Genomic DNA, 23593 nt, shown 5'->3' with positions numbered 1-23593 from the left:
AAGTCAGGCAGCCTGGACAGGGAGCCAAAGTGAGGAATCAAGAATTATTGCTAGATGGGAGACAGGTTGTGACTACAAAGAGGCAGATGCCAATTCTTTGGTTAGAAATGGATATTTTAGTGACCTGAATGGGGGAAGGTTGTCAGGTTTACATTCTACACTCTGAGTTCTACACTTGAGTATCCTCAGAGTTATTCAACCTCTCTAGTTAAGCAGTCTTGGAAAAAGCACTGCTGTGATACCTTCCCTGAACTGCTTCATAGGTGTCTGGTGAGAATGAATAAAGTTTCATAATAGTAGTTAATTCTTTTGCTTTTGTCTCTTTTATCATATTATATCACTTTCTCCTAATGCATTTTCATTACTCTTTTCTATGTTAGTATATTATGTGTCCTGTGCCTATTCTTCTTGACCATCCACATTTCAGATTTCCTCTTTCATGTATTACCAAAAATAAGCAGAAGAAGAACTTTGTGCATAGAAAGAGAAACTTATTTTTCTCTTTTTCATAAAGAGGCCTCTTAATTTATGCTCTCTCACCCTTTCCTTGAGGAAGCTTTGGGTATTTTTCTCTATCTCCTACTCAAGAGAGTGGAAAACCCCAATGTCCTGCATTGTTAGACTTGTTTTTAAAATATGCTTTAGTCTTAGGAAGTGACCAAAAAAATCTTGTATATCTTCAGGGTTCTCGCCTTTTAGGCCAAGTAGTTCAAAGCACAAATTACTTAATATGTAAAAGTGGTCAAGTAGCAGTAGTAGAGGAATTTTTATCACTGTGAGCACGTCTCTGCTTCCCTTGATGGGAATGTTTTTCAGCTAAATCATTTCCCAGTGAAGTCTGCATTGAATGGCCAAAGAGGTCAAATGCATTTCCATGTATTGGGAGGTTGTATTTAATGGAAAGGGACTGCTTGGCATGTCTTTACTATGCATTTAACAATTAGATTGAATCACTTGAAATGAATTCAAATTGGTAAGAGGTGTTTGCCAGCTTATATGCTTTCATAATTGTAAAAAAATTTGTGGATGTAAGCTTGTAACTTGCCAAATAGCTAAAGAGAAATGATAGAATTAAGAGTTTAAATTGAGGCAGCTAAAGCTTTTTCTTTTTGTACTGGAACAAGGACTTGAAAGGAATACTTGACCAGGAAATGGAAGATGTGTATTTTTCCTATTTATCAGTGTTTAATGATGATCTCTGAAGGAAATGCATAGCCAGCTATATAATGATCACTCTAAGTTCTTCTATACTGTGTTGTTATATCCTTCTGTGGTCTTGAGTAGCCCCAAAGGACCTCAGGCTCTTGAGGTCCAGAGGTTTGCCTGTGAGGACTTTGTACTCTTTCTGTCAAATCGCTTCATAGCAAGGGCCCTCTGTCCTTCAATGTAGGATGCTGAAGCTCTTACTTTTTCCTGTGTTCATCAAGTCTTCATTTGGATATCCCTTAAGACCTATCTTTCCTATAAGTTTAGTGGTGTCTCCATTGTCATTTAGTCCCTAAATCAACCCACGCAGTGGAGCAAAGTAATTACCATCCTTTTAAAGGATGCATTTCTTTACCTTTTGTTTGTTTTCTTTTGATAGAAGACTTTTCTGGTGAGATTGGTCATGATATTAATGAATGTGGTTTTTTAAAATGATATAAATGCAATATATCAACATTTGGAAGATCTGTATAACTCAGTGAATCGGTATTTTCTAAATGATCAATGCATGATACAAAGTCATACACAAGTAAAAGCTTCATTTAAAGTGTAGGATAGACAAATGGAATTTAGGGTAAGAGTATGAAGTGTTTATTAATATAGTTTTATCCTACTGTATAACACAGGGAACTATATTCAATATCCTGTAATAAACCATAATGGAAAAGAAAAAAAAGTAGTTTTAGATTCCACATTGCAACTAACCTTTAAGAAACTGCCACTTGTTGAGTTTTGGTGTAGTATCAAAGAAGAAGATCCAGAATTATTTGAAAAGGCTATTAAAATACTCGTCTTTTTTCAAAGTACATATTTGAATGAGGTTGGATTTTCTTCATATACTTCAGCCAAAACAGCATATTGCAACACTGAATGTAAAAGCACATATGAGAATCCAGCTCTTTAATTAAACCAGACATTAAAGAGATTTGCAAGAATATGAAACAATGCCATGCGTCTCATGAGTTTTTGGGAAAATACAGTTTTTTCATTAAAAAATGTTTTCATGTTAACATGTAGTAGGATTGTTATTTTAAAATGAATTAATAAATATTAAAAAAATTTCTCAGTTTTCATTTTTAATATAGTAAATTTAACCCATATAATTCATATATATAGAAGCTCCTTGGAGTCCTCAATACTTGTTAAGAGTGTGAAAGGTTCCTGAGACCAAAATGTGTAAGAACCTCTGCTGTGGTGCTTAAGCAGGGACTTGGAGTCAAATTGCTTAAGTTTGAAACCTAGTTTTATTATTTAATAGCTCTGTGACCTTGGATGGGATACCAAACTACTTTTGGCCTCAGTTTCCTCACCTATAAAATGGTATAATAATATAACATAGGTTGTCATAAGGATTAACTTGAATATACGAAAAGTTCTTAGAACTTCTATGGTACTCAGCAAGCTCTATAATTACTGCCTGTTGAACATTTGTAATGTATTGATGTTTTCCTTTATAGGTGCTAAATTTCTAGATTTCTAGAGATTGGGTGTTTTGGGGTATTGACCTGGTCTGTTATCAATAAAGTCCCTGATATTCTTAACTTCTCTACCCCTTTTTCTTCTAAGTCAGTGGTTCTCAACCTTTGCTACAGGTTGAATCACCTGGGGAGCTTTAAAAAACAAACAAACAAACCCCATTACCGAAGACGTACTCCAGATTAACTCAGTTAAACCAGAGTCTGGAGGTGGGCGTAGGGCCCAAGCATTAGTATTTCTAGGTGATTCCAGTTCGAAGATTGATGACCACCACTCTAAAGCCTGAGTATTCAGACCCTCTACCCTGAGATTCTGTCTTTCCCTGCATGTTCTCAAGCGAATTGTAGCTGATTTCTCGCTCACCTCTTGTATCACTGTACTTGGAGGGGTGGTAGGTGTTCTTGCTCCTCAGTGCTGCTGCCAAGGAAAGGTCATTCCCTTTTCCCTGACCCCACCCCCAGCCTTGAAACTCAGGCCCTCAGGCAGTGGGACCCACCACCCCCTAGAGACATTCTTTGAAGATTTTAGCACATGGCTCACTGTCATTTTCTCAGCACTATTGCTCTTGCTGTGATTCCAGGTGATTTAATATTCATACAGATGCTCCTTCCAACACGCAGGCCTCTCAGTCCCTGAGTTCCTTTCCTCTAGTGGTCTCGTCCTTCCTTCACCTCCTCAGCCAGGCACATGCTCAGCCAGGCCTCATCAATACCGCTATAGATCACGTCCATCATCTCAGTTGCAAACATTCCATTCTCTGACCACGCCTCGTGTCTTTCCTATTTCCTCTTTTTAGCATCTCAACTCCAACAATTCTTCCAGCTCACCAGGACCATGGGTCCTACCACCTTTTCACTAACTCTCACTTCCCTTATGAACTTACTTTGCTTTTTCCTGGCTTAACGTCAGTGGTCCATAATTATGATCATTCTTTTGCAAACCCTCTAAGATCTCTTGCCCCTCTTTCTTTTGTACTTACCTGGCAAAATTCCAACCTTTGTTAAATCCAGATTCCTCCCACTCCACATTGCACCCAGGCAAGGGAATTTATGCTAATTGGTCTCACTTAAAAATCATACCTCAAGGGCTTCCCTGGTGGCACAGTGGTTGGGAGTCCACCTGCCGATGCAGGGGACACGGGTTCATGCCCCGGTCCGGGAAGGTCTCACATGCCGCGGAGCGGCTGGGCCCGTGAGCCATGGCCGCTGAGCCTGCGCATCCGGAGCCTGTGCTCCGCAACGGGAGAGGCCACAGCAGTGAGAGGCCCGCGTACCGCAAAAAAAAAAAGAAAAAAAAAATCATACCTCAAGCTCAGTGGGACTTTTGGTGCTAATTGGAATGCCTCCTCCATTTCCCCAGTCCATTTATTGCTCCCCCATTTCCCCAGTTCATTTATTGTTTATTGCTCTAAATGACTATTTCACACCTTCTTCTTAAACTTCCCATATCCCCTCCTTCTTCCTCACTCTCAGCTGATGACCTTATTTTAAGGAGAAAACGTAAGCTCCCAGTAGAGAACCGCCACGAGCTCTTATCAGCACTTAGGGCAGTCTGCCTGCATTTGTACTCCTAAGCTGGCCTCTTCTGTACCTACGGATGGACTCCCTGTGCTCATTGCTAGGGCAACCCTCTTGGAGATCCCATCCCTACCTCCCTAATCGTTATCTTCTCTGGTGGAACCTTGCCCCACCTCCCTTTACATCAGTACGTTCCCCCCTCTGTGGGGATATTCCATCAAGCTGTAAACATCTGAGCACAACTTTTTCTTGACCCCGCATCTGCCTCTTGTCTGTATTAGCTGTCTGCAGTTTCTTTCTACTCATCCTATCTTTAAACCTCCACAGTCAAGCTTCTATTTCACTAAAGCAGCACTTGCTGAGCAAACTATTGACCTGTGTCAAGAGACCCAGCAGTCAATTGCCAAGCCTCCTGTTACTCTCAACACCATTTGACCCAGCTGATCACTTCTCTTTTGAAGCCCTTCCTTCATCACTTTTCAGGGATGCATGCTTTATTTTTCTCAGTAGCATTTATTACTATCTGATATTGTTTATTATTTATTTTGGCCCACAAAAATGTAAGCTCCTTTAGCAAGGACTTGGCTTGTTCCTGTCACTGCCTAGAACAGTGGCTGATACAGAATAGGTACTTGATAAGTATTTGTTGAATGAATGAGAGCTTAACAGCTACTATATACTTACCAGATCTTTCCTAGCTCCTTTCCTGGTCATAAGCTATCAGAGCCATTCCCTTCCTCTTTTTCTTTGAACTTTGCATTTCCTAATTGTATTTTCCCTCATCTCTACTACATTCCTATCTTTTTCAGACTGAACCACCACCATTGTGCTTATATTTCTGTGGGGTGCTAATGTTTACAGAGCATTTATTTATGTCTAGTATTACAGATGCAGATGGTCTGTGGATCTGAGTTGAATTGACATTAGCTTTTAATGCTGAATTTAGGTGCAGAGGGAAAAAAATTAAAATTATGAAAGACTGTGAAACAAATTCAGTCTTCCAGGGCTAAAATTATGGTCTTCTAGGATGTTTAGGTTTCTTGTTTTGTTACTACCCTACTTTACACTTTACTGTTTCTGCCTACCCACGGTGGAATTCTCCTTGATTTTCTGCAAGAATTTTTAGAAGGCAGGAAAACTCACCAAGCTCAAAAGACCCTTCTAACTTCAGCTCTGAGTTTATCATAAATTAAGAGTAGTCTGTTTCCCTATTAGATTGTTGGTGGGAATGTAAATTGGTTCAGCCACTATGGAAAACAGTATGGAGGTTCCTTAAAAACACTAAAAACAGAGTTGCCATATGATTCAGCAATCCCACACCTGGGCATATATCCAGAGAAAACTCTAATTTGAAAAGATAAATGCACCCCAGTGTTCATAGCAGCACTATTTACAATAGCCGAGACATGGAAGCAGCCTAAGTGTCTGTTGGCAGATGAATGGCTAAAGAAGATGTGGTACATGTATACAATGGAATACTACTCAGCCATAAAGAAGAATGAAATAATGCCATTGGCAGCTACATGGATGGACTTAGAGGTTATCATACTAAGTGAAGTAAATCAGAAAGAGAGACAAATACCATGTGATATCACTTACATGTGGAATCTAAAATGTGATACAAAGAAACTTATTTACAAAACAGAAACAGACTCACAAACATAGAAAACAAACTTATGGTTAACAAAGGGAGAAGGGGCTGGGGGAGGGATAAAATAGAAGTTTGGGATTAGCAGATATATTTTATATATATATATATATATTTTTATATATATATATATATATATATATATATATATATATAAAATAGATAAACAACAGTCCTACTGTATAGCACAGGGAACTATATTCAACATCCTGTAATAAACCATATGGAAAAGAATATGAAAAAGATTATATATACATATATGTTTAGCTGAATTCCTTTGCTGTACAGCAGAAACTAACACAACATTGTAAATCAACTATACTTCAATTAGTCTGTTTCTCTTAGATTTTCATTATTCTTTTTCTCTATATTGATGTGCTAATATGATACTGGATTTGTGTGAAAATGCATTTGTTACTGGTCTTTTATTTTTGGCTTCTGCAGAACCTTGCCTCCTGGAATCCATCAAATCCTGAATGTCTCTTACTTGTGGTGAAGGAACTTGTGCAACAATATCACCAATTTCAGTGCAGCCGCCTCCGTGAGAGTTCCCGCCTCATGTTTGAATACCAGACGTTACTGGAAGAGCCACAGTATGGAGAGAACATGGAAATTTATGCCGGGAAAAAAAACAGCTGGGTAAGGTTTTTTGAGAATGGGAGAAAAAAGGTCACTTTATCTGTAATAGAATAAAACAATCAATTCAGACATTCATTTATAATAAATCCTGGCCATTTCCTTAGATAAACATGATTTAGGTTGCCCGTGTATTTTCTCAGTCTCACATCCGCAGCCCCTGACTTCTGAATATCTGCGGCTGCAGATGTGAGATTCCAAATTTTACAAACTTCCCAGGTGATATCCTTGAGAAACCAGATAAACATTAATGTCTTTTCAAAACTCTGAATTATGAGAAAGTATATAGTATCCCAGTCAGATGAGAGGGGTCAGTAACTCTGGAGGTAGCCAGCTTATATGGATCCTTTTATAATTTCTTTACATTGTATGATCCTTTAAAAAAGCAAGTCAGAGTGTATCACTCCTTTGCCCAGCACTTTCATATCCCTCTCTTCTTCTCTCATAGTAAAAGCCGCAGTCTTTCCAGAGGTGTAAAAAAGCTCTACGTGATTCCTGTCACCACCATCCTCCATCCATCATTCCTTCTCTCTCTTCGTCTCCCACTTTCCTGTCTAAAAATCGTCAGCTCCAGCCTCTCTAGCACCCTTGCTGTGCTGCAGACACACAAGATATGCTCCTGCCCTAGGGTCTTTGCATAGCTTTCCCGTTGTCTGGCATATTTCCCCTGGATATTCGCAAGGCTAATATCCTTCCTCCTTAACGTTTTTACGCATGTGTTCTGTTCTCAGCAATGCCTATATTAATACCCCCATTCTTTTTAAACAACTTTTTTTGGGTATAATTTTGATACCACAAATTCACCTGTTTTAAGTGTAAAGTTTAATGGTTTTCAGTAGATTTGCCAAGTTGAGCAACCACCATCAATCCAGTTTTCAAGTGGTTTCATCACCCCAATTATATCCCTCATGCCCATTCATAGTTAATCCTATTCCCACCCCCAGCCTCAGGCAACCACTAAACTAGTTTCTGTCTGTATAGATTTTCTTTCCTGAACATTCATGCACAGGCATACTTGGGAAGTATGCGGGTTTGGTTCCAGACCACTGCAAATAAGCAACTATCACAATAAAGTGAGTTACACAAATTTTTTGGTTTCCTAATGCATATAAAAGTTATGTTTACACTACAGTGTAGTCTATTAAGTGTGCAATAGCATTATTTCTATAAAAAACAATGTACATACTTTAATTAAAAAGTACTTTATTGCTAAAAAATGCAAACTATCGTCTAACAACACAGAAGGTTTACAAACCTCCAATTTATAAAAAATGCAATATCTGAGAAGGGCGGTAAAACGAAGCACAATAAAATGAGGTGTACCTGTGGTGGAATTATACAATATGTGGTCTTTTGTGACTGGACTCTTTTACCTTACATAATATGTGTGAGGTTCATCCATGTTGTAGCATGTGTCAGTACTTCATTTCTTTTTGTGGCTAAGTAATAGTCCATTTGATGGGCATACCACATATTCATTCACCACTTGATGGGCATTTGGGTTGTTTCTGCTTTTTGACTGTTATGAATAATGCTGTATAAACATTCATGTGCAGGTCTTTCTAACATCTCTTTTTAAAATTGTAACTTGTACACCCTCCCCCGACCCTGACCCTGCTCTACATTTTTTTTTTGCATCTCTTTTTAACAAACTATATAACTAACATATTGTATTAGTTATATGTTGCCGCATAAAATAATCATACCAGAATTTGGTGGTTTAAAGCAATAGCATTTATTATCATAATTTTTGTTTGCCAGGAATCTGTGTAGACCCTCTGTTTGAGGGTCTCTCCCAGGCTGCACTCAAGGTACTGGCCAGGGCTGTAGTCACTCAAGGCTCAACTGGAGAGGGATCCCTTCTAAGTTCATTCATGTATTTCTTGGTACCGTTCAATTCCTTGTGGGCTGTTGACCTGAGGGTCTCAGTATAGTGCTGCCTGTTGGCTGGAGGCTGCCCTCAGTTCCTTGCCTCTTCTTAGGGCCTCTCTACAGGGCAGTTCATAAAATGGCAGCTGGCTTCACCAGAGCAAGTAAGCAGGAGTGAGTATGTGAGCAAGACAGAAGTCACAGTCTTCATAACCTAATCTCAGACGTGACATCTCATCAATTTTGATGTATTCTGCTTGTTAAGTCCAGTCTACATGCAGGGGAGGCGTTACATAAGAGTGTGAATACCAGAGACCACTGGGAGCCTACCACACTTACTTATTATGTTTATTGTTTGTCTCTCCTCAGCGGAATGTAAAATTCCACCAAGGCCAAGATCTTTGTTCCGTTCACTGGAAATATAGTAAACACCTAGAACAGTGCCTGCCATATTGTTTACATTCCGTAAACATTTGTTGAATGAATTAATTAATAAACTCTAGTTTATTTAAGCACAGAATAAGTTTAGGTTCCCTCCTCTGTGTTAATTCTTTCAGATTTCACTTAGTCTTTCTTTTCTTAGGTTAAATATGCCTTTCCCCTTTTGTCCTTCAGCTCTTTCTCAAAGGACATGTTTTCCAAGGTTTTATACATGATTAATGCCTTTGAACCAGTAGGACTAAAATTCATCCTTGTTACAAATCATCTTGTGTTCAGTTCAAGGTTTTTTTGTTATTTTGTAAATTTAGTTTGCTTATTTTACTGTGGTAAAAGACAAAATGAAATTTACCGTCAACCATCTGTAAGTACACAGTTTAGTAGTGTTAAGTATGTTCCCATTGTTGTGCAATAGATCTCTAGAGCTCTTGCATCTTGTAAAACTGAAACTCTACCAATTTAAATACTAATTCCTCTTCCCTCCAGCCCTTGGCAGCTACCTTTCTACTTCCTGTTTCTATGATTTTTGACTCCTTTGGAGACCTCATATAAGTGCAATCGAACAGCATTTGTCTTTTTGTGATTGGCTTATTTCGCGTAGCATAATGTCTTTGAGGTTCATCCGTGTCGTAGCATGTGACAGGATTTCTGTCCTTTTTAAGACTGCCTGGTATTCCATTGCATGCATATGCCACATTTTGTTTATCCATTCATCCATCAGTGGACATTTGCATTGCCTTCACCTCTTGGCTATTGTGAATAATGCTGACTACACATGGGTATGTACAAAGACCTTGCTTTGAATTCTTTTGAATATATCCCCCAAAGTAGGATTGCTGGATCATATTGCTAATTCTATTTTTAATTTTTTTTGTGGGATCTCTGTACTGTTTTCCATAATGGCTGCACCATTTTACATTTCTACCAGTAGTGCAGAGTTCAAGGTTTAAACTATTGTTTTGAAACTTTAATCTGTTCGTATGGATAGTAAGGAAAACTTTATTAAACTTAGTGTATCCTCTAATCTCAACATTTTTCTTATTAAAAAATCAACTTAGCTGTCCTCTCAAAAGAGGTGTTAGGTTAATTTGACGTGACTTCTTGGTGAACCTGTCTGTGTTGTCTTTAGTGCCGAGAGATTCCTTTAAAGACATGATTGGAATCACTGTCAAACTAATTGGTCTTTAGTTTTTAGGATTTTCCTTCCCTCCTAATTCCCCCTTTTAATATTAAGGCTGAATTAAAGTATATCCAGTTTTATGGTACCATTTCTGATCTAAGAATTTTTAAAATTATGTTCATTGGCTCAGCTAATACTTGAGATACAGTTCTTCTGAGTGTAGAAGTTTAAATTCATTTAAAATAGCTAGGTAGTTTGAATTTATAGTATATTTAAAACTTCTCATTTAATGTTATTGATTCTCCATTCTTTAAACCTACTGCTGCTACATTTGCCCCAGTTTATTTTGATATACTATTGAGTAATTTGTAAGCATTAGGGCAATGATTATGGACTTAGGAGAAGTAAAGAAACTGAGAATCCTGTAACAAGGCAAGGTGGACAATTAGAGATTAAGCTTGCAGCTGACCAGCCCTAGGGAGGGCCCAGTGGAAGTAGGAGCCGAGACTCTAGAAGTAAAAATATAGGCATGTGAGTTAGTTTCTGGTCTAAAACAGGGCATAAAGGTGAGTCTTGCAGGATGAAACACATTTGAGCATGGCATGCTGGTTCAGGAATATGTTAAAGGACAGCTTGCTAATGGAATACAAATCCAGACAAAGAATTTCGGTGACAAACACGGGACCCTAGCAGAAAGAAAGCAGTTTGGTTTTGAGCCAAGATTTTTTGAATCAGGGACTGTAATAGTTTCCTATTGCTGCTGTAACAAATTGCCACAAACTTGGTAGCTTAAAACAACACAAATTTATTATCTTACAGTTCTGGTGGTCAGAAGTCCGAAATGGGTCTCCCTGGACTAAAATCAAAACTATCGTCAAGGCTGCGTTCCTTCTGGAGGCTCTAGGGGGGACTGTTTCAGGGCACTGAAGAAACTGGCTGATGTGCTTCAGAGATATTATCTTTGAGAAATTATGGGGAAGCAGAAAGGTCCTAGGGATTGTAGAAAGCAAAAACATTCTGGAGATTTTTGAAAGAAATTACACTCAGGTCTTTAGGTGGATGATTTGCAGACATTTAAATAAGAATGCAATAGTCAATTGGAACAACAGTTGGGTAACTAAGAAACAGTCATGGCAAACTTAATTTATCCTTTTAAGGAAGGTGAATATTATTGACTTAGATTATCTAATTTTCAGTAAACATTCAGTTGTTCTCCCTTAGTATTCTACTGACTGTGGGCTCCTTTCTTAGTTGTCTGAATCCATGGAAGAGCTCCACATAAAAGATTGGCTATACCTTTTGTCAGCCATCAGGTGTTTGTGGAATGTCACAGGGCTTCTCCTTTGACCCCGTTTCATTGTTTTATTAGGTTATTGAAAGGCATGCTTTTCAGTTTTTCTGGTAACACAGAGCTTGAAAAGATAATTACTATGAAGAACTACAGAATCAATATTTAAAATTATTTTTATAGTTATATGCACTGGAATGCTGCACCATACCTATAAGATATAATTTAGTAGGGCTAAGCCGGTCGGTATAGGACTGATATGGAAAGTCTGCTATGCTAGTTTGAGTGAAAAAAAGCAGTCCTGGCTTTTGCTCTTGAAGGTGTTAAAATCAAGTTAAGTCTCAACACATATTTGTAAAAAATGAAATAGCAATGCTGAACAGATTATCTCAGATGGAATGGACAGCCTGTACATGAATTCAGAAGAGCCAATCACTGAGAAACGGAGTGACTAAGGAAAGTCTTCACTGATGAACCAGAACTGACCTAGGTCCTAAAGGAAGGTGGACATAGACAGCACTATAGGAAGAGGAGGTCAGGGGGTTATATGGTTGCAGAAATACTTAGAGGCATAGCATATGTGGGGGACAAGAATTATAAGCATACATATGACTGTTTTACTGATTAGTAAATCATATCTATTATGTCTTTTTGGAATATTGAAACAAGAGGACATTTTAATATGAAAGAAATTGATATAGGAAATAAAATATGAAAATTAATATAGTCTCTAAATAAAATTATTATGAGTCAATTTGTTCTTCCTGGGCTAAATGTGAATCCATGTATTTTGGTTCTCCTGATTCTACTAGTCCATCTGATAAATATTTTCTGTAATGAATCCAAGACTGTGCATAATTATTGAATACCTTTGGATTACAACATCCTGTGTTCATTTGAGAAGATGGTGACTTTTTGTTTTTGCCTTTGCATCACGGAGTTTTTCTTTCTGGAACATGTGTTTACATTCTTAACCTTCCATTTCTGCTCTAAAAGTAAGAGGCTTTTAAAAACCTGAGATGCCTCTTCCATTTTACTGTCAGCTGGCAAAAGGAAAAATTTAAAAACCATGTAGTAGAAAGAGGGAGAGGGCTCTGATCTCTTGTCAGCCTTCTGACAAGCATATTAATTTGAAATACAGTGCTTCCTGCACACCACTGCAGACACTCTTCTTTTTCCTCCTCAATTTCCAGTTAGAGGATTTCAGCAAGTGCACATTTGAAAGGAAACATTAAAAAAACAAACAAACAAAAAACCAACACAAACTCTTTATTAATTCTTTACCATGGTCTTTTTATGAAGTCATCTCTCTTATTGCTTTGTCCATCTCCTTTAGTAAGTAGAGTTTTGAAGACTGTATTCTTAGTCTATGCTGGTTTTATAATTTTTAGTAAACACCATTTTTTTTTTAATTGGGAGAAAACAGTGATACATTGGGATGCAAGCTTACCTGTTCAGAATGAACAATTCTAATGTTCCTGCATGATCAGAATCATTTTTAAAAGATATATTAAAATATTTAATTTTGAAAGATATATTAAATAGTTATAGATTCACAAGAAGTTGCAAAATAGTACAGAGAGGTCTTGTATACCCTAACCTGGTTTCCCCCAGTGGTTATTTTTTACATAACCAAGAGATTGACACTGGTACAATGTATGTGTATGCCATTTTATCACATGAGTAATTTCCTGTAACTACCACTGCAATCAAGATACAGATTACCACAAAGATCTTCCTCCTGCTACTTCTTTGAGCAGAGTTATTAAGATTAGAATTTTGGGCTTCCCTGGTGGCGCAGTGGTTGAGAGTCCGCCTGCCAATGCAGGGGACACGGGTTCGTGCCCCGGTCCGGGAAGATCCCACATGCCGCCGAGCGGCTAGGCCCGTGAGCCATGGCCGCTGAGCCTGTGCATCCGGAGCCTGTGCTCCGCAACGGGAGAGGCCACAACAGTGAGAGGCCCGCGTACCGCCAAAAAAAAAAAAAAAAAAAAAATTAGAATTTTAATTGCAATGAATGTCACAATGTAAGCTATAGGTGTTAAAATTGTATATACTGTTTTGCTACAGCATATCAAAATAAAGGTACATTATAAGTTTTCTCAATGGGTAGAACCTAAGGTCTCACTTTGTATTGTATCTGTCAATTGCCTTGTCAGCATTTCCTGCATGTGTCTGCTATAGCTAAAGAACCAGAGTCTGTTAATGGTAACAGAGTGCAGTAAGCAAATTTGTGAATTTTTCTTTGGCTTTTTTTTTTTTTTTTTTTCCTGTACGCGGGCCTCTCACTGTTGTGGCCTCTCCCGTTGCGGAGCACAGGCTCCGGATGCACAGGCTCAGCGGCCATGGCTCACGGGCCCAGCCACTCCGCGGCATGTGGGACCTTCCCGGACCGGGGCACGAACCCGTGTCCCCTGCATCGGCAGGCGGACTCTCAACCACTGCGCCACCAGGGAAGACCCTGGCTTTTGTTTTAATTCCCAGAACTCAAATTTAGTTTATCATCCCTAATATTTTGATTAAAGGCATTTGTCTTTCCTGCCGTGAAACGAAGGTTTTGAGATGTTCTAAAACCACATATTTTACATATTAAAGATCACCAGTGGGTGCTCTGTGAGATAAAACATTTTCTTAGCAACCGATTTTTCCTTTTATGGGCATTTTCTTAATAATGATATATGTTGGAGAATGTGAAACAATTACCCTTTCTTGTTGTACCTGACCACAAATCCCAGTAAGATTTTCAAAATTTATGGTTTATAAATTAAACTCTGGCAACATTTAAAAATATGAAAGGAGCCATTTCATGATAACTCCTCATTTGAATTAATGACTTGATGCTTCTGTCACCCCATCTTGCTGTGATATTACATTTGAAGGGAAAGTATATGAGCACTGTTAAAAGGTAAACTGAGACATATTAAAATTTTTAAGAGTTTATTTGGGCAAACACTGATGCAAGGTGGTTAGGAGTGTTCTACTGATCAGAGTTACAGGCAAGGTTTTTACAGAGAGGAGTTGGACGCAAAGCAAGGAAATTGATTGGCTAGAGCTGAAGTGGTTGCATTTTTTGGGAAAGACTAGTTGGCTGTTTGGGATTGGCTGTTCTTCTTAATCTTGAGCCATTTACAGGAATTGATTCCGGCTTAAGTTGGCTACCAAGGCATTAGAGCCTCCTCATTCTTACGGCCTCGTTGCTTGATTACTTTTTTTTTTTTTTTTTGCAGTACGTGGGCCTCTCACTGTTGTGGCCTCTCCCATTGCGGAGCACAGGCTCCGGACGCGCAGGCTCAGCAGCCATGGCTCACGGGCCTAGCCGCTCCGCGGCATGTGGGATCTTCCCAGACTGGGGCATGAACCCGTGTCCCCTGCATCGGCAGGCGGACTCTCAACCACTGCGCCACCAGGGAAGCCCGCTTGATTACTTTTAAAGCAGTGTGCTTAGAGTGTAAGCTCCTCTAAGGCAGAGGCCATGTAGAAATGTGTTGGAGAGAGAAGTGATCTGGGAGGTGGGAGCTTTGGATTCTAATTCTGTCATTAGTTGTATTTTAAAAATATTTATTTATTTATTTAGGGTCTTAGTTGCGGCATGCATGCGGGATCTAGTTCCCCAACCAGGGATCGAACCTGGGCCCCTTGCATTGGGAGTGCGGAGTCTTACCCACTGGACCACCAGGGAAGCCCCTGTCATTAGTTTTTGTGTGTGTGTGACTAAAGCTTTTCCCTGTGTCACTTTGCTGGAGATAACTACTCTGTCACCCCAACCTTGACACAAAGATTAAATTAGATCCCCTGTGTGCGAAGCAAGCAAAATTAAGCAAACGGTGGAGTTGTGTAACACAAAGTATTATTGTTATTATTATTAGCCTTCTTTTGTATATATTTGAAGTAACTTATTATAGTAGTTGCTCAGTAAATTGTAGTTCAGTGATTGTTCCTGTCTTATCTCTGAAAATGCTGTTAATCATAAAGTACCATATGTGGACCAGTAGAAGTTGATATCACCAAGGTGCAGATTAAGTATGGAAAACAAGGGGAAAGGGAGAGTTACTTTTTAAGAAAGAGAGTGTTGCTTATCTTTCCAGGAGTAGTTTTGGTGGGGTTCTGAGGTTGGGGGAACAGATTTCAGGGTATCAGCAAGGGAAGTGGTGAAGACAAAGTAAAGGCAGTAAGTTCAGATAGTATTTGGAGGAAGAAGGAAAAAACATATTAGCTGCAAGAGGCATGGGTCCCATGTTCATTCCCACTAACCAGGTGACATTTACCAACCTTGCTGTCAGGAGTGTTCCAGGTTCATAGCATTTGGTAGCTCAGGTAGCTCTTCAAGTATTTGTGACAGGGAGTAACTAACTTAACATAGGAATTAATGTTAATGGAAAAATATCTTGAACTGTGCTGTCCAAAACAGGAACCCCTGACTATACATAAGTGACTGTTGAGCACTTGAAATGTGGCTGGTCTGAATTGAGATGTATGCAAGTGTGAAATACACAGCAGAGTTCAAAGAATTGGCACCAAAAAATGATCTTGTTAATAATTTTTTAATGTTGATAACGTGGAAATGATAATATTCTGGATATATTGGGACATATTATTAAAATTAATTTCACCTGTTTTTCTTTCTCTTTTTATTTTATTTTTTTAAAAGATTTATTTATTGTTTATTTATTTAATTTTTACTTCTGGCTACATCGGGTCTTAGTTGTGGCATGCGGGATCTTCATTCAGGCGTGCGGGATCTTTCTTCATGGCACGCGGGTTTTCTCTCGTCTAGTTGTGGCGTGCAGGCTCCAGGGTACGTGGGCTCTGTAGTTTGCAGCACATAGGCTCTCTAGTTGTGGCACATGAGCTCAGTAGTTGTGGCGTGCAGGCTTAGTTGGGATCTTATTTCCCTGACCAGGGATCGAGCCCAGGCCACTGCTGCACTGGAAGGCAGATCCTTTACCCCTGGGCCACCAGGGAAGTCCCTCTTTATCTTTTTACATGTGGCTGTTAGAAAATGTTAACTAATCTCCAATGGCGTATGTATATATGGCTCACATTTGTGTATTGCATTCCTTCTCTCTATCTCTCTGTCTCTTGGGCAGCACTGGTCTAGAATGGTGGAAGAGGAGGGAGAGAGTGCTCAGAGAGGGATCAGAATAGCTGGAGGGGCTCTGGAAGTGGACAGCCTTTTCACCACTGGCCACGCGGATGGAGTAGGTATTCAGTGACGCCAGTCAGCCACAGGGAGCAGGGGATACAGGGGGCTTCTCATCATCCCCCTTTAATTTATGCTACTTGGGAGTTATGCTCTGATGGCATTTGACCTGTGGCGGGGATAAACTTGTGGCTGTCCTTTGGAAGGAGTGTAGCATGGTAGTCAAATCTATAATAGTCACTTCCTGGAACTGTCCAGATTTGTTTGTTTGTTTTTGTTTTTAACCACATGGAACTATTATGAGTTGAGCATTATTTAAAATAAATGATCCCATGGCAGAGGCTCTCACAATTTTATTGTTTGCATAATGGAATTTGTTATGTTGGATTTTGACCTGTATGTCAGTAGGAGTACTTAGGATCTTGGTCACAGTAGTTTATACCTCAGTTTTTTAGTTTATTCACTAAAAGTAGTATGTGTGTGTGTGTGTGTGTGTGTGTGTGTGTATACCTAAATTGCTTTATATCTCCAGACATTTAAAGTAAACATGATAGCTTTTCCAATCTCACTGACTTTTAAAAGGACCTTTATTACTGTTTGTTTTTTTTTTAAATATAATGCAAGCATCAGTAGAAAGTTCAAGTTTCCTTTAGCAGCAGGGCCAGTCAAGTGGAAAAGACCTGGTTTTACGGAAACATTAGGAAACACAGAGGGAATCCTTTGCCTGCACCTCGCACAGCAGCGTGTGAGGGAGGGCTGGAATGGTGCTGCTTACTTGCATTTGTGAAGCCACTTGTTTGTTCTGAGTCTTGGGTGCCCCATTTTCGATGGTATTTAGATATTGGGAGCACCCCTTGCACAATTTCCTCAGCATGAGGAGAACCTACGGGTATCTCCAAAGGACCGGCTGAGTCTACTTTTTAAAGCCTTCTCTCCACGTAGTAAAAGGAAAAAGATGAAGAATCTTGTATTTGATGTGTTCTGTAAGAAAGCCCCTCATACTTTTTTAGGACTTTTGGGAAATGTACATATAACTCAACCCTGCCTCCCCCAAAAAGTTTCCTAGTTTTTCAGTTATTTCAATGAATTTATGGTAACATTAACTTTTTCACTGTAAAAACTGTGGAAATAGTGTTGATTAGATCAGGAGGCACCTAAGCCAAACAGAGTTCTTGCTTGGGATTTTGGAGTTAGTTCTGAGAGTGAGATTGGTCTTGTTATGGGTAGCTGGTCTGTAACATGTAACTCTAGGACCTTTTTTTTTCTCATATTATTTAGTCAAAAGAATCAGAAAGTGGTAAATAGAAAGTAAGACGAAGCACAGAGAGAGCAGAGATAAGAGACAGAAAATTCTGGGGGCATTAGAGTCCTTTGAACTGAGGCTGGGCTGCTTTATTTTTTTTAACATCTTTATTAGAGTATAATTGCTTTACACTGGTGTGTTAGTTTCTGTTGTATAACAAAGTGAATCAGCTGTATGTATACATACATCCCCACATCTCCTCCCTCTTGCATCTCTCTCCCACCCTCCCTATCCCACCCCTCTAGGTGTGGGCTGCTTTTTTAATCTTAGATTCCCTGAGATACCGCATATCTTTTAAATAAATTCTCTTTTATTTGCTCAAGTTAGTTTGAATTAGAATTCTGTCACCTGAAATTAAGAGTCTTAACTTAGTTACCTCCACATCCTGTAAATATCTCTCTCCAAACATCACACTGTAATATTTTGTTTGTCTAGTCAAGATAGACAGACTGTATTTTGTTGGTCTTAAGATCTCCATTACCCAGCCTGGGACTTGGCATGGTAGGTGCTCAGTAAATGTTTGTTGAATAAATGAATGAGTGCATGAATTATGAGCATCTCATTATACACACTTTTAATTTTACTTTTCAAATCCCTTAAAATTTCTTTGAGTGGGTAATATGTTCATAGTGTTCAAAAATCAAAATGTATTAAAAGATATATAGTGAAAAGTCTCCCCCCCATCATTGTCTTGTGTCCACCCAAATCAAACCACCTTCCTTTGCTTCTCCCCCCCAAATAAGCACTGGTGTAGCTTTTACCTATTGTAGTTTTTCAGAGTTTCTTTATGCACATATAAGCAAATGGTAACATATATACTCTGTTTTGCACCTTACTTTTGACTTAATATAGCTCAGAGATTTTTTTCCATATAAGCATTCCTTTAAAAAATAATTGTATATTATTACACTGAATAATTGAACCATAATTTATTTAATCTGAATTCTGTTGTTGGGCATTAAAGTTGTTTTGAATCTTTCGATGTTACAAATAAGACTGGAATAAATAATCTTGTACATGTCACTTTGCATGTGTTCCAGTATGTCTGTAAGATAAATAACTAGAAGTGGAATTGCTGGATCAAAGATTATGTGTGTTTATAATTTTATCACCAGAATGCCCTCATAATGTTTATACCAATTTATTAACCCAGCAGCAATATATGAGAGTGGTTGTTTCTCCACAGCAGTGCCAATCATAAATCAAACGTATTTGCAGGTTTCTGTCAGATTCCACTTTGCATAATTACCGGGTAGCTCCTATTAGACTAACCCATCCGCAGATATAAAGCCATGTGCCTCAGGGCACTGGAGAGTGATCAAAAGCAGCAGATACTAGATGGGGGTTGATACTTAGAAGGGAAAGCAGAGCTTATGGTACAAAATCCAAATGTTTAATATGCGTGAAAGAAAACAGGAAAATATTTGATTAAATAATGCCCAGATATTTCTAAATATGGTGGAAGATATACATTTACAGATTCAAGAATCTCAACAAACCCCAACCAAGACAAATGCAAGGAAAAAACAAGACACATCATAGTCAAAATACTGAAAACCAAACATAAAGAGAAAATTTTAAGTGACCACAGAAAATAACACTTTATATGTAGGTGAAAATTATTTGTGTCACCACTAACTGTTCATCAAAAACAATGGAGGTGAGAAGACAGTGCAGTGATATCTTTAAAATGCTGATAGATTTCTGCCAATCGGTTTGGTGGAAAATGATGTTCAATTTAGTTTTAATTTGTATATTTTTTGATATGAATGGGGTTTAGAATATTTTCATATGTTTAAGAGTTATTTGTGTTTCTTTTCTGTTTATCCTTTCCTGTTATTCTTTTGGGTTTTAAATCTCTTTTTCATTAAGAGCATTAGCTCTTTGTGATGGAGTTGAAAATATACTTTCCTCAGTTTGCCAGTTGTCTTTTAACATTGTTGATGGTGTTTTCTTGCCATCCAGAAAATTTTTATGTTCAGGTAGTCAAGTTTATCTATCTTTTCCTTTGTGGCTTCTGAATTAGAAAGTCATTCTCCGCTGCAAGGTTTTATAAAGACATTCGTCAATGTTTGCTTCTTTACAGTTTTAGTTTTTACAGTGAAATTCTTAATCCACTTGGACTTTTTCCTTATATATGATGTAAAATATGGATCTAAGTTTTACTTATTCCTTTATGGCTCCAGTTGTCCCACACTATCAATCACACACTAAATCTTTTTGGGCTTATTTCTGGACTTACTTCCTGTTCTATTAGTCTGTCTGTTGATTTAACACCAGTACTATGCTGCTGTAATTACTGTGTGATTATATGATGCTTTGTTACCTGGTGTAACTAGCCTCCTCTCATTGCTTTTCTTCTTCACAGTTTTCCTGGCTGGTATTGATTGTTTATTTTTCCACATGGTCTTTTGACTCAGCTTTTTAAAGTTCCCTCAAGTAATGAGCCCCAAAGCCTGAACAGGCCAGGTCTTCCTGAAAATGCTCTCAGAGCCCTCTGCCCTTTCATGGATAGTGTTTTTCACAGGTTGTAATTTATAGGAGTGTTATTTTGGATTAATGTCTGACTCACTCACTAGACCATAAGCTCCAGGAGGGCAGGGATCATGTCTCTTTTACTCACTGTGTTTGCAGTGCCTCATATAGGGCCTGGCAGATTTTAGGCTCTTAATCTACAGTAATGAATGGATGAATAAATTTTAAGTCTTAAGGTTGAGTTCTGACTCTTTATTACTCTCTCAATGACTGCAGGCAGGTTTCTTGACTGAGCCTCAGTTTTCTGATTTCTAAAATAGGTATAAATGAATTATATCTGCTGAACAGGGTTTGGGAATAATTAAATGATATATCTTAGAAAACATTTTTGTGAAGTGTGAGATGTTCTAATCAGACTAACTTTGGCTTTCCTTCTCACATGTGGTAGATAATTATGCGTTTAACAAGGAACAACCTCCAGGCTTAGGCTATTGGTTGTCAGAGTCTATTTAAAGCATCATCCTTACCAGGCTGTCACCAGCTAAAGTTATAGCCACTGTTGAGTATTTCTTAGCTTTTAGCTACCTAAGCAGTAAGAGCAGTCAATTTCAGATGACAGCTTGTTTGTTGACAGCGAACAGTCTCTAAGAAAGGAAATAAAATTTCCCTTTGCAGAGCAACCTGGGTTTGGGATCCATTCTGCTCAAGATGTCTACCTGTCACTTCTGAAAGGAAAAGAGAACTATGACACAGCTGCTATTACCAGAAGAAAAGCTTAGACCTAATAAATTGCCAAAACTCCATGTTGTTAGTTTAAGTTACTTGCCAAGGTACTATAACTTGAAAAAGGAAGGATGCACATATTTATTGCTAATGCTGGGAAAATTGCCATTAAGGCAGTTGGCAGAATGGCTGACATTTTAACAGTCATAGGTCAGATAATCTTCTACGTCTATCCAAGAGAAGATTTGACCAAAGACTGACAAAAAGAAAATCAAATGATTATGTTGACTTGGCTACATCTAAATGTCTCATTTTCGGCTTACAAGAAAGATTGCTATGGGAGCAATCTTTGACGTTGCAACAGAGTGGCAGTAAATTGCTTGAATAACTGTTGGAACTTCAGATATAAAAACACAGGAATGGTCACTGTCTGAGGTAGAACTCCAGGAGGATTTTCACTTGTGTTTTGCTCCTCATATAATGTTTATGGCTCAAATTTTACATTAAGACATGTTTTAAATCACCATTTACTCAGTTTCACAAAAAAAGATTAACTTATAGGTCACAAGGAAAATCAGTGGCAGAAGTGAAAACTGAATTCTAGAACGTTAGTCTCCAACATTTCCAACGCTGTTAGAAACAAGTACTAAGTTTTCTTTATTCTCTCAAAGGCAAAATAAAGAATGTATAGTAGGCTTGAAAGTTGGAGATCATAAAGTACTTTTTATGGTTTCCAGTAGACCAAATTCTTTTCACAGTCTTAAGTTTCTTTTATTTTGAATTTAGTTGTGTAAATCAGCCCATTGCTGATAAACACAAATTAATATTAGTCCTGAGATCAGCATTTCTCTTATTATAAATTTAGCTGTATAAATCAGTCTTTTGCCAATAAACATAAATTTATTAGTTCTAGGATCAACATTTTGAGAAGGGATAAAGTAGGGATTGTCTGAGCATTTTTAAAAGAATGTTGGTCTAAAATAGCCAGTAGAATAAAAATACATTGTACAAACTAAAATAGGGCAAAAGAGCTACAGTGCAGTGCATGGACTAAAATAACTAGCAGTTCAAATGAGTCCAAGTGCTAAATATGTAATTATCTTTCTGACTACCTTATATGTACAAGAGCTGTTTTAATTTTTTAAATCTCACATTTCACTCCTTTTGTTGTTGTTTTCAAAAATACACATTTTTTTGTGTATTTTTCACACCTTTTTCACATCTTTGCTCAATTGTTTGTTACCTTGTCAGACTCCTCTGTGAAGGAGCTAAATCCCTACCATTTGAGACTTTTGAGCAAAGGAGGAACGTAATCTGATGAGTGTGTTGAAAAGACCTCTCTGCCTGTGGTGATGGCAATCAACTGCAAGTGAGCAAGGGCAGAAGCAGTTAGGGGTAGTTGCAGTCATCCAGGCTGGAGATAATAATGGCTCAGACAAGGTGGTTGTGGAGGGGGTGAGAAGTGGCTGGACTGAGGATAGAAACTGACAGTGGAGTCAGTAGGATTTGCTGCCATTTGGAATGTGGAAGCAAGAGAAAGATAGGAATCAAGGATGACGCTGAAGTTTTTGGCCTGAGAGACAGAAAGAATGAAATTGCCATTCACTGAAATGAGGAATAAATATCAAAGGAAAAACACAAAATCAGGATTTTGGTTTTCATCGTGGTAGTTGGATAAATGAAACTCAGGTTAGGAAGAGGTCTGGGATGGAGATAAAATAGTTGGGAATCATCAGCATATAAATGGTATTTAAAGTCAAGAACCTGGATGAGCTCACCTGGGGGAGTGTAGATAAAGAAAAGAGGTCTTGGGGTTAAGTGCTGGTACACTTCAGCGTTTAGAGGTTGGGAAGACCAGAGGGAGGGCCAGTGGAGAAGCAGAGAAGAGCCAAGAGAGACTGGGATCCTGGAAGTCAAGTAAAGAATGTTCCAGGAAAAAAGTGATCAGCTATGTCGGAATGCTGCTGATAGAACAGTAATAAGATGAGGACTGAGAAATGACCATTGGATTTGGCAGTGGTGTGGTCATTGGTGACCTTGATGAGCTGTTTTGGTAGAGAGGTGTGGAGGAAAGGCTGACTGGTAGAGGGTTCTGGAGAGAATAATAAAAGAGGAAATGTAGACCTCGAATATAGACTAATTCTTTACAGGAGATTATTTTGTAAAGTAGAACAGAGAAATGAGATGGGACCTGAAGAGGGATATGAAGTCAAGAAAGACCTTTTTAATGATGTTTGCATGCTGATGGGAGTGAGTGGGTAAACAGGAAAAAATAGAGAATATAGGAGAAAGAACGGGGACAATTGTTTGGGAACATGTATTCTTTTATGAGTGTTCCTCCCTCTATAGTACTGTATGCAGCACTAAAGGAAGACGTTTCTGTTCTTCCCAAACTCCTACTGAGCTAGATGCTCCTCTTATAAGTTCCCATATAACTCTGTTGCTCCTATACTTAACCCTTTCAAAGTATGACTTCCTGTACTTAGGGCCAAAGAATCACACTTCACAGGATATGTTAGTCCTCTAGGAGCTTAACATTACACTAAAACCACATCTTTCTAGCAATTTTGGACTATAACAGAAGGTAAGAATTTTATTAGGATCTTTCACAAACCTTCCCCTCCCGTCCACGATGATGAGCTGTTTAGAGATCCTTAAGTAGCTCTTAACTATTCTCTTAAGTGTTGAGTTGCAAGTAGCCTGCACGATTGGGCTTCCATACTGTGTCAAGAATGATTTGAGGTTTCTGGTCTG

General features: G+C 38.5%; 1 protein-coding gene across 2 annotated transcripts in view; it reads left to right on the top strand.

Moving 5' to 3' along the window:
• BABAM2 (BRISC and BRCA1 A complex member 2) overlaps positions 1–23593 on the top strand; it is a gene marked incomplete at its 5' end in the record, with an annotated part of 454317 nt that overhangs the window by 116430 nt on the left and 314294 nt on the right. For both annotated transcript variants that reach the window (XM_079721415.1, XM_079721414.1), the window contains one exon: positions 6292–6486. In XM_079721415.1, the coding sequence (XP_079577541.1) occupies positions 6292–6486 (195 nt within the window). The remainder of the gene's footprint in view (positions 1–6291; positions 6487–23593) is intronic.

Source organism: Hyperoodon ampullatus (genome assembly GCF_949752795.1).
Source record: "Hyperoodon ampullatus genome assembly, chromosome: 15".
Taxonomy (NCBI): Eukaryota; Metazoa; Chordata; class Mammalia; order Artiodactyla; family Ziphiidae; genus Hyperoodon; species Hyperoodon ampullatus.
The sequence above is the reverse complement of the archived record's forward strand: the minus strand, read 5'-3'. Positions and strand labels throughout refer to the sequence as shown.